General features: G+C 39.6%; 1 protein-coding gene across 1 annotated transcript in view; it reads right to left on the bottom strand.

Moving 5' to 3' along the window:
• rgl2 (ral guanine nucleotide dissociation stimulator-like 2) overlaps positions 1-10785 on the bottom strand; it is a 44574-nt gene extending 33789 nt beyond the window's left edge. Inside the window, exons 1-2 of the mRNA XM_042489725.1 lie at positions 10536-10785; positions 4752-4922 (exon numbers count right to left, since the gene is read on the bottom strand). Of these exons, the coding sequence (XP_042345659.1) occupies positions 4752-4910 (159 nt within the window). The 5' untranslated portion in view covers positions 4911-4922; positions 10536-10785. The remainder of the gene's footprint in view (positions 1-4751; positions 4923-10535) is intronic.
• Positions 10786-12636: the final 1851 nt, after the last annotated feature.

Raw genomic sequence — 12636 nt, 5'->3', positions numbered from 1 at the left:
GCTGGCCCAGTCTTTTGGCCTGTGATGGTAAGTGTAATTCCCAGTATGACCTGGCGTGTGTAACGATACAAGTCTATTTTTCTCTTGCGGGTCAGTCTCGATCTGTCTGCAACTGTGCAGAACAGGTTCTTCGCATGCACTGTTCGTACATTTTCCTACAAAAAGTAACGAACCAAAAGTCGTATCCTGCGCAATAATGAGCCAGTAATTTGTATAAAACCAGTGTATTTAACTCCTGACTGCAGGTGTTGGACGGGTTGAGGTCGGGGCCATCAGTCTGGCTTTGTGCACGCAGGCATTGTCATGTCGAAAGGAAACTTTTCTGAACTGTTGCCAGAAAACTGGAAACAGAAAATTGTGTAAATTTTCATTTTATGCTGCCATATCAAGATTTACTTTCATAAAAATTAAGGGTCTGAACCCAAACCAAAAAAACAGCTCCAGACCAACAGGATACAAAAGTATGTGTCCACACATATCAGAAAATGTCCTCTTCCGTAGCTGTGAATACCACATCAGTGAATCATTGAAATGGACTCTTCCTCATGAAATGTGATCCCCCTCGAGAGAGACTTCATAACAGCTTGGCCTCTTATTCAAAAGTCTAGTCGCTGTATTTTCATTCTGGTCTGAGGCTACGTTTACAGAAACATATTTCTGCCTTCTCTGTGATGATTACTGCAGAATATCTACACAAATTGTACGTTAGAGAAGAGAAGACTTTTATTCTGAAAACAGTTAAAACCAATTTGATATTTACAATTTAAATAACAGACGTCAAATCGTTGGTAGCTGCATTTGAAATACTCCACCAACATACACTATGTCTGTTATCTTTATTAACCCTATAACACCTGGACTGACATCAGTTTTCTTGTGCTGCATACAGATGCCTTTCACTAGCATTAAAACCTCTGAAACCTGAGAAAAACGTTTTGATTTCTTTTGGAAATACAGGAAAAACATAATGACTAACTTGGCAAGAAATGTCCTGCAAACTGCAAAAAAAAAAAAAAGGTGACAAGGGTGACAAAGAGGGCAAAGGTGAAAAGGAAATGACTGAAAATCAGTTGCGGGTGGGTGGGTATCATTACATATCATCAAAAAATATGTAATAATTAAATATGTTTAAATATAAAATTCTCTTAATTCTATATTTAGAATGACGTTACAGGAAAACAGAATCAAATAAATTAATTTTTTTGTTTTGTTATTTGTTTGTTGTTTTTGTTTGCGTTTCACTTAGCTTTTATTGTTTCTATTATCAGATCATTTTCTTTTAATTTTTAACTTATTGTTTGCTTTTTTGGCTCTTCACATTCCTCCAATGTTTTGACAAAAATCAAGCCATTTCGCTCAAGTATCAAAGGGTTAATCATACGTGTTTCAGGCTTGATTTTTAGCTCAATCCACATAAGAAAACACAGTTTCTTTCACCTCGAGGTTTCATTGTTCACTCAGGGTTTTCACTTCATGCAGTCTGACTCACACATCCAAGTTTCCCTCATTAAAGAATCAGCGAGTGGCCGTATTGGATTTCCACTCGACAGACTGTCCTTGGAGACGGCCTGTGATACTGGATACTGTTTATAGGGAGAGCAGGTGTATACCACATCGACTGACCAAACCGCCACATACATTATTTACTGCAAGGTCCAGGAGTCGCCGCGTGACGCGAGCACGAAGGAAGTCTGCTCATTTGGAAACGATGTCATTGCAACTTCTTTTTTTAGCAGCGAGGAGTTTCTTGAGGCCTGGTGTGAAGAGCCATGCTTAGGTCATGTGTGGTTGTGGCAAGAGTTGGTCAGTAGGTCATCATGTCTGAGGGAAAAATGTTTTGTAAATTTTCCTATTACACACGCAAGAAAGGAAATCTACAGCTGAAGATATGATCAAGTAAAACGTTCTCTAAAAACTCTAAAAACAACACTCCAACTGTGTGTGCAGTTCAGCCATCTGAGGAGCCTCTGATAAGGCTCAATGAACCTCACTATCAGGGTACTACTCATTAACAGAGGTGAAAGGTCGTGGGAAATTCACCTCTGCCATGAACCTTTTTCACTTCTTCAGTGTTAGTTCACCCTAAGTCTAATTTACAGATGTTATCCTGGAGTCAGTGCATTTCTGAGACAAACTGTGTACAAATTGATGAGTTTACTCGATAAAAGACACACACTTTTTTGCAGAGAAATTGCAGGGAAAATTCTAAAAATAAATTATATTTGATTATATCTAAAGCCGTGTTTGCATGGAACTAGTATTACTAGTGTTTACATTTGTGCTCACAGTTAACAACTGAATAAATGCAGAATTTACCATAAAAAGAAGTAGAACTACCTATCTATCTATCTATCTATCTTTCTATTTATCTATCATTCATCATACACTTTCATACAACCTACACACACCACAGCATTAAAGAGCCAAAGAACCCCAGAAACTTCAGCTATGTATCTGTGTTTTATTCACTTCTGTATTGTACAGTCCGGTTGCTGTAGGCAGGGTTGCTGCTTTCAACCTGTTAGTTCTGCACTGGGGGCCTGTAAAATGAAGTAATTGCAGAAGTTGTCTGTGATCTTAAAGAAGTACTGTGTATCAATTTCGCACATTGTGTGAAGTTGAATTTGTTTTTCTTTCATGCCTCCATGGTGAATGTTCTAATACTAAGAAAACTCTTGATGTCCACATTTAACAACAGAAAAACAATATCAAAACATCCTTTACAAACGCTTACAAAAGTCGTGCAGTATAATTCAAGTCACATTCATCGAGCTGTATGCTCAGTACTTCCCCATCACTAAAAACTTACTATCTAAAACACTTCTGCATAAGCAATCTCATGCATAGACAAGTAGTGCGCCTGAGCAAGCGCATGTGTTTAAATTCTTCTTAATGGAATTCAAAAGCAGAGTTCAAACTCACACACTTATCCAAGCGTGATACTTGTTTCTGGTAAAACGAGGTGGCGTTTAGAGTGGAGTTACAAATGACTGTGCACTTCATATCCTTCAGATAATGTCAGTGCATTAAAATATAGACTATAGATCACGAGGTTTCATGGTTATAAAAGTGCCCTGCAGACCGTGCGAATAAAAATCTACAGCAGTGACATAGAATTTACGGCCCAACCGTTGACCATTTTCTTATTAACAATGAAAGAAAACTGAATCACAATTTAAATGTTTTATTTTGTATGTAAATAATGTATTGCAAGGCATTAAAAAAAGCAACAAAAAAGAGCTTGTTTCTTTAAAAAAACTGCCAGGTAAGGATCCAGCAGACCCCCTGAAAAAATTAATTAATTATTTATATATTAATTATTAATGTTTGTGTATTAACTGGCCCTTAGCCTCCTGACATTTTGCAAAAGTGGTCCCTGGGAAAAGCAAGCATGGCGCTTGACCGAGTATTCCCGGTCAACCGTCATGCTAGCTACTCTGATAGGTTATCGCTTTAAGCTAAATGCCAACATTAACATTCTGGCGTTGCTTCAATAACAATCCTACCATGATGATTTAACGCAGGTATGATGTTGACCATGTTCACCATCTTACTTTAGCTTGTTAGCATGCTAACATTTAGTAATTAGCACTAAGGACAAAGAACTGCTGAAGCTAATAGGAATGTCATTCAGACCACGTTCAGACGAGAACGGCCAAACTAAAAACAGAAGTCTTTCCTTTGCAATTCAAAAAAATTATGTGTTCATATGATAATATTGTGAGAACAATCCTTGTGTTCCACAAAGACAACCAAAAACGCTGTAGTATGCATGCCAGGCCAGGAGTTGACGGTGTAACTTTGTAATGAGACACCATAGAAGAACAACACGTGCATGCATTAAGTGCGGCCGTGACTTCACCGTTCTCATGTCATCTGTGCATTTCCAGTTTCGATGGTGACAGAAGAGGCTGTGTTTTCAAAAAAAATTACACTCCAGATCCTGGATTCAAAAGTTAGCGCATTCAGGCCCGGCCCTCTTGTGAATGAAACGCAAAACTGCAACAAACGTTTCATGCAAGAACCGTTGCAGTGTAAACAGTCCCTATTTCTGCAGATATTTGGTCAGAAAAAGTTTTACGTATATCAGAATTTGGCATGATACTGGAGATATTTATCCTAGCCCATTCTCATCTCTCCCAGTTTGTAAAATATTGCCACTTGGTCCCTGATTTCATCATCAGAGACTGACGCAAAAAGGCACCTTTTGCTGCAGTAAAACTGCCCAAGCGGCGATATTTGACGAGTTGAGATGACAATGTGATGTTTATTCAGTCTCTAGAAGAATAACAGCATTTGAGTCACCCTGGTGAAAAAGCACTAAATACACACACACAAAGGCATAAACACACTGACACACACACCATCTTCATCTCTCTCTTTCTGTCTGAATCACACTGACTTTATTCCCTCAGGCTTTTCTGAAAACCAGCCGACTGCGTCCGCTGTTTACTCAAGAAACTGGTGGTGGAGCTCAGCGTGTGTGGCTTCACAGAGGACCGTCCTAATTGCTGTGAGCTGTGTCGTCCAGGAGAGCCACCACAAATAAAAAGTTCTCCTAATCCCCTCTGAGCTCCGTCACATCACTTTATTGTGCGAACAGAGGAAAAACTAATAAAGTGGAGAATGTCAGCACTCAAACAGCTCCGCAGACTTCCCCAGAACAAAGCTGTGAGAAATCATCTCGCTCTCTGCAACACGCTCCGCTGACAAAATGATGGATGTGTTTCAATGAAAGGAAAAGCACTCACCTGTGAAGTTTCCGATTCATCGCAGGCGCTCCCCCGCCTTGATTGGTTGCTCGGGGTGCCGTTGTCAGGCTGTAGGGGCCGGTAGCCAATGAGAGGCACTTCGCTTGACTCCACCCCCGGCAGGTCACAACCACCTGTTCGCATGTTTCGGGGGAGCATGGTGCCAGGCAGCTATAACAGACAGGAGGGGCAAAAGAAAGGAGTGTTTCATTGTCTTTTAGGCAAACATATTGAGAGTCTTGGAATTATATAAGTGATAACATGAATTAGTGCTCACGACAGTACAAAGTCTCTTTGGTTGGTTTTGGTTGATAATTTTAAGAGCAAGCTCAAGACCTTCCTTTTAATTTGGCTTTTAATTGAACTTTACCTATTTAATTTATCGTCTATTTATTTATACATTTTAGTCTATTTTATTGTTTTACATGGTATATTATTTTATTTTTTATTATTTTAAACATTTTATTTATTACTATTTGCTTGGTTATTCTTTTAGTTTCCTTTTATCTACTATTTAGAGTTATTCATTTATTTAACTTATTATTGATATTACATTTATTTATTTATTTACATCTTTTATTTATAGATTTTTATCTATCTTACTTTCAGTGGCGTGGTTTCAATAAGTACTCTTATTTTAGTGCTTTAATTAATTACAAAGTCTTGCTTTTTAATCCATGTTCCTGTGTACCTGGGTGTGTATGTGTTTGTTATTGTTATTGTATGAAGCACTTTGTGTTACATTTTTTTGCTTGTATGAAAAGTGCTATACAAATAAAGTCTGATGCATTAATTGATTGATTGATTTTGATGGTTATTATACATTATATATGTCCTTATAAATAACTATAAAACCAGAGGAGCACTGGCTTCCTGTGTGTAGAATAATTACTTTTAAAATAGTGCTGTTGGTTATAACCGTCTGTCTCAAGGCCAAAATACATTTCCGATCTGCTGCTGCTACTGTACATTATGAACCGTCCACACTTCTCAAATAATCTGGGACAGGTCAGCGTTTGTCCTCGGGGTCAAAACTAAACATAGAGGAGCTCAGTTTCTATGCACCACATACGCTCCAAACTTTCCTTTTCCTTAAAATGAGGCTTAAAATGTTTTTGTTTGTCACCATTTTATTAAACCAAGTTTTTTCTTTTGTTTATTCATTGATCTTGGTTTTATCTTTAATGCTGTTTTCGTCTTTTTATATAGCCTATAGTGTAGGCTTGTGTTTATTTTATTAGTTGTTTTAAAGGTCCAGTGATGGGAATTAGGTGCATATATTGGCAGAAATTACCCATCATATATATATTAATTATTATAATAGATTACATATTTTTTGAAATATTACCTTCCATGTGCACCGGTGGTTTGAGAGACACCAGAAGCGCTCCTGTTGTTTTTCACATATAATATATATAGTTGTGTGTTTATTAGTTTATATTAACCTGAAAATAAGAATCGTGTTTTTGTTACCTTAGAATGAGTTCTCGTTACAATAGCCAAGAACAGGCAAACTAAACGCTGGTTCTAGAGAGGGCACAGAGTCCTGCAGGGATGACATTTTTGTAGGCTGACATGGAAGTTAGTGTAGCTCTGGCTGCCTAATCAAAAAAACGCTGGATTTTCTTATTGGATTATTGCAGATAAAAAGCTCTGTGGCAAACAAATTCTTTATGATACTCACATGTTTTGTTCAGAAATATAATCTTCACAAATGAACACCACTTTTATTATATCTGAGGCCTATATGCAACAGCCAGAAGTAAAAACCTAATGTTGGGATATAAATAAGCTTCACCACAGTAGCATGACTTTAACGTCCCTGCCACAACAAGCCTGTAAAGATCAGTGTTCAGTCTGATGATGTTCTGTAGTCTCATTTAGCCTCTTCATCATGACTGCTTTTTTTTTTTGACATGCAAAAAGACTCAATTCACATGTGGGGTTTTTTACAGATTTTACACGGTAGAACGAAACATAAAAGTCTCTTAAGCTTGTGTTAGCCACAGACCTTATTTCAGTCACTGAACCAAAAACACATTTTAAAAACCCACTGACTTTGAAACAAGGGAACCTAGAGTGCTTAACTGCAAACTCATTTCCTACTGACGTTTGGACACCGTAGTTCTCTCATACACGCTTGGTGCATGTCAGAAATTTTAATGCTGTGACCTCATGGCTAGATGCCACTAAATCCTAAACACCAGACCAGTGATGCCCAACTTACCGCCTGTAGGTCAAATCTGGCCAGCAATATGTTACCTTAGGCAATAAGGTTCTATCTGACATTTTTCATTCATATTCTCTTATTCTGTGACAACTTATTAACATTATGTGACATGTTTTTAGTTATGTGCATTTTGGACTTTTTAGAAAATAAAAATAAAAATGTTAACATCCTTTTTTTTTTTTTTTGGAAAGGCAAAAATTTGAAGCTCAGTATCTTAAAACTGCTCAGAAAGCAGATAGAACCTTATAATTACAGGGTGGCAAATAGGGTGCCAGGTGGCTCGCCAGCCATTTTATAATTCACCATGTTTTAAATAAGTTACATTGGGATTTTTTTTTCTTTTCGTATACCTGTTCTAAATGTAAATAAGATGCCAAAGTGCACAGAAAAACATCAAAATAGAGCTTGTTTATTAGATAAAATGTGGGGGGATCCCCTGCATCACCCAACAGAGGTATAAGCTATTTATTTATTTATATATTAATTATTAATGTTTGTTTATCAACTGGCCCCCGGCCTCCAGTGTTTTTGCAAAAATGGCCCCTGGACAGAGTAGGTTGAGTATCTCTGCACTGGACTTTTAAAGGGAAAGGCTCAAAGTATTTCAAGTCTGTCTTAAAGCAATAATTAGCTGCCCATATAAACACTGGAGCAGGTTTTCCTTCTCTAATGTGCTTTCAATGTAACTGAAAGGGGGACGAAATCTACAGTCCCCATTGTGTGCAATAAAAGTTGATCTGAAGCTGATATGCTGCTTTAATCCATTTTTATGTCTTATGCAAAGCACCTTGAATTGCCTTGTTGTAAGAAGGCACTATACAAATAAACCTGTTTATTTGTAAGTCCATGTTTATAGCCTAATTACCTCTGAACCTGCCAAAGATCAACATAAGACATTTTGTCAGTCACAGTTTGACTTTGGAAGTTGTTACCAAAACAGTAAAGCAACCTTTGAGCGCAAATTTACGACATGTAAAACGAAAACAAGCCAATACACAGTAAGTTAATGGAAGCTTGGAGGCCATTTCGTGGTTAATTTGTTTAACACATTCATTGTGTCCCACAGCAGGTCAGGATTTGCATTGCAACCCCTCCTTCCATTTCCCTTTCCACGCTTTGGTATTTGGATTGCCATGAAGATAGACATCTAGTAAACACTGTTTCAGGAAGAGAAGTGTGGGAGGGAGAAAGAGATGGAGAGCTTGATACAGTACTATGGAAATGAGAACTATAGATTCCAACACTCAGTTGTGCGAGCGGTGCATTACATGTTGATAAACGTGTGCGTTGAAGTTCCTTTCGACTTTTCTTACAAGCTAAACGTACAGAATGGCTTTCAGGAGGCTGCTGTAAGTGAAACTCCACAGAATCAATCGCCTAAAGAGCCCGCTGACACTTCCATCCTGGTGAAAATTTCCTTTCGAGGACCCCCTGTCAGCTCTCACAACTCTGGATAAGTACGAGCAGGGGCTGAAAAGCCTCGAGTGTGATATAAAAATGTGCTGGCACTCCCAACTTTCCATTGTGCTTTTGTCTTGGACTCCTGCAGCTCTCTTGTGCAACACTTCTCCTAGTTCTCTCCTACATTTATCATTACTTGTAATTTGGCCCATCTTGTTTAAAGGGTAGTTTTCATTATCCTATGATTCATGATCCTATTTTCCCATGATTTTGTATCGAAGTGACTAATGCAGACAACTATTTTTAATACTGATGAGCTGCAAAACAGTTTGCAATTTAACTATTAAGAGGCATTTGTGCATTGTCAATTATGCCACTACAAATGCTTGTTTTTGCCACTGACAGGCTCAGATTATTATTTTTAAGTGTCTGACAACATTCTTTACATTTGACTAGAACAAGCCTCTTAATCTCTATTGCCAAACTCACCAGACAGCATTTAAATATACAGTAATTCTAGCGATGGCTGTATTAAGAAACCCACTGATTCCATGAGAGCTGCTCAAAAGAAAAAAAAAAGCCTTTATTTACGCGATATTAAAGTGTCCTGATCTTCCGCATTACGGGGCCCATAAGGAGAGCACGGCCGGATTGGCTGACCTCCGCGGTGGTTACGGAAGTGTCACCCTAGCTTCAATGGCGATCAAGTGATTTAACCTTGTGGCTCTTTTAGACTTTCCAAATGTTATCAAACTGAATGGAACAAATCTTGACTGTGAAATGAGTCATACTGCAGAAGTTTTGACGTTAAAAAAATGTATCCACTTATTTATGATGAAAGTCAACAGAAAAGGTCTTTCTGGGTCCCATTGCATCGCGTGACGGTGTAATTCTACTTTTGGCCACTATGTGAAATATGCTTCTAAGTCTGACGCTCTCCCTGAGGCTTGGCTGGCAGCAACAAGTATCGGGAATAAGGCTGAAGCGAAATGTTGCCGCAGTTGTTTGGTTCTGCATAAACATGCAAAGGAGGCATTAGGAGGAGACTTTGTAGTGGCCCTCTAGTGCGATCTCTGTAGGTGGGTTTCCATTTACTCTCAAATTGCGCAAACTGTAATTGCGAATATAAAATATGCCAAATGGAAACATGTCAATTTTGAAAAAAACTCCAGTTTATTGCAAAAAAATTTTTACGCTTGTATGAGGTGGTATATCAGGCAACTCAAAAAAGCCATGTTTTGCAAAACTGTAATGGAAACACTTTCACTGTTTGGCTCCCTTGGGCATTATGCAGCAGGCGCTACAAGAGGTGTTACTTCATCGCATCACTCTTCAAAAGTTGAGCAAATCATTTGGAAGTTTTGAATCCACAACTCAGTGAAATCGTGGACTATCACCTCCCAGAAATCACTCATGTCCCTCCTATAAGGTGCATGCCTTTCCATTATTGCTCATATAACAATCCTATGTCAGTGGTGCAATAGAAAAAAACCCGTTAATGTTTTGAACATCCATCGCCATGCTTCTTGGAGTGTTATTGCGAGAGGAGAAGTCACAAAACACCACTCAATTGAAACACAGTCATTTTGCAATTGTGCTAAATCAACATATTGAAACCCACCTAGTGTAAAAAGGGCTTTAGACACAAAACATAGGAAAACAGGGCCCAAGATGAAAAAAACAGAGGTTACCCTTTAAGAAAGTAGTTTGCATCTACATGAGAGGAAAAGACACATGCAGGCCTGCAGGGAAAACAAGTCACAAGCGGTGCAGTTCATGCCCTGACCAACGGCCATGCAGAGGTCTGAATAGCTGCTATTCAGCGTCTCTGACCACAGCAAACAGCTCACACATGACTGAGGTGAGACTGTACAGCTGTAACTAGGTTACAGTGAAGTCACACCCCATAATGCTCCCCTTTTTTAGCTTTATGCCGCCGTAGGGTGGTGCTACAGTTCAGAGCCTAATGATAGCTCTGTCACAGTGATGAGAATAAAGCCTGGGCTGTAAAAGTTTGACACTCCCATTAAAACACAAGAGTGACAACTGGTGCTTCCTATTTATGAGTCACTCACTAACATGAAGGCCCTGGAGATTCAGACAAACTAAATGAGCCGATTAGAGGAAGAGAAATGAGGGAAGCTGCCACTTACTTATAGCCGAGAGTCATTCGCAGGATGTGGGTTATCCAACTGTGGGCGGCTGGACTCAGGCAGCATTGGGTGGCCGCTGCTGGTGGATCGGTGGCCGGCTCAGCTGAGAGTCGCGCCCATCTGAGCCACCGTCACCGACGACAACGACGAGGGAGTCTCCGTCCACCGCCTCGCCCCCCCCACCCTGTCTCTGTCTGTCCCTGCTATCAGCGTCCCCACACCGCGCGCCTGTCCAGCCTTCAGCAGCTGATAGCGCACTTTGGACAAGCTGCAAACTCCCTCCTCCTCTCTCCTCCTCTCTCCTCCTCTCCTCCTCCTCCTCTCTCTCTCTCTCTGACGTCGCAGTTCCTGTATGTTGTGCATTCAGCTCTTTGGCAACAGCTCTCCGGGTGGTACACAGTGTGAGGATACTGTACACCACACACCGGCCTCAGTGCTCCTCTCCTCCGGGGAAATGTGACTGCAGGGACCGACGAGGGGAACAATCCCCGCGCGGACGCATTTCCGCACCACGCACGCACGTAGGCTACACACGCGCGCTTTCGTGATGCCTGTGGCAAGTACTTAAACGTGTAACCTTTTCACCTCATATAATATGCTCATAAATATGATAAAAACAATCAATCGAAAGCCCAGAATTTAACTCTATATCTTAATTTTAAAAAATGTTAAAGGTCGGTTCCTGCTTTTTGTATACAAATCTTAAATTGTCTCATAGGCGTATATTTTGTTTAGGGTGCAAGGGCCACATCCCCCTTAATATTAAGAACAAGTGCATCTGTCCCCACCAATTAAACAAAACAAAACATGAAAGTACCAAAAGTATTTTCTTTTGATGAAATTAAAGACATTTACATCTTAAACTGATGCAAAAAAAGCACAAACTGGTGCTGCTGATTGCATGGAAACTGTAAATTATTTCACAGAAAAAGTGCATTTGTCCCCACCAAAAACAAAACAAAACATGAAAGTAGCAAAATACTTTGATCAAATTGAAGACATTTCCACAATAAAATTATGCAGAAAAGGTACAAACTGATGCTGCTTATTGCATAAAACGTAGATTTTGTTGGGGATGCAGGGGGCATGTCCCCATCGACAGTTAGAACAAGTTTTCCCCAGATTTTTTCAAAATAAATCAAACCAATTTTCTCAGGTTTTGGAGCACAAGTAAATGAATGATCATCCAGGTGTTGAAGAGATAACCTCAGATATTTGGTTTATGTTGTCTAGGTTTGTTCAGCATGATGTGTCATCTCTGATTGGCTAAAGTGATTTTTGCAATGGATTTTTATTTCCTGTTGTCTCAAACACACATTTGGCTTCTTTCAGACAGCTCACCGGCAGCCTGAGTGTGTGTGTGTGTGTGTGTGTATGTGTGTATGTGTGCTTGCGTGCTCCTCAGTCCTATGACATCTCACGACACTGATCCAAACAGTATCATGCTTAACTCTCCTGACCATCTCTGATTAATTAGCTGATGCTCTTATCAGCGAGGGGCTGCTGTGCCAAAGGACTGACTGACATAAAACATGTTGCTGTTGTTGCTGTCTGCCTCCACTGCTGCAGAATGAACGGGTCCGTCTGTAATCGTGACACCGTCCTTCCACTCTGATTACACAGCCATCATGTGACAGTGATGACCAAGTGCATTATGGACAGGAAGCTGAAATACACACAAGAACTTTTGACACCACACTCACAGTGTGTGTCACTGACACGGTGTAGAGGTACAACTCTCAAAACCAGTGGTGGATGAAGTACTTTTTTAAAGCGACGGTCCACCACAAAATCAAAAGTACATATTTTTCCGCTAACCTGTATTGTTTTTTTTTTTTTTTTTTAAATCAAACTACATTGTTGTCATGTGAGTTACTGATTGTTTAAGATTTGATAGGGTTGGCAGGTGTAGTTTGGTAGAAAGAAAATAGTTCCCACATGAAACTGCTCACAACAAGGCCTGTAAATTATCTTGAGTAACTGGGTCATGATTTCTGGAGAGAGACATTGCTGTTCAGTTTTTCCAAATGTATGTTTTTGCAGCTTTGAGCACCACAAGCTGAGTGCCATCTCGTTCCATTATAATGGAAAGAAAGCGGTA

This window comes from Plectropomus leopardus, chromosome 7 (genome assembly GCF_008729295.1).
Source record: "Plectropomus leopardus isolate mb chromosome 7, YSFRI_Pleo_2.0, whole genome shotgun sequence".
NCBI classification, from domain to species: Eukaryota; Metazoa; Chordata; class Actinopteri; order Perciformes; family Serranidae; genus Plectropomus; species Plectropomus leopardus.
This window is presented reverse-complemented; position numbering and strand designations above follow the sequence as displayed.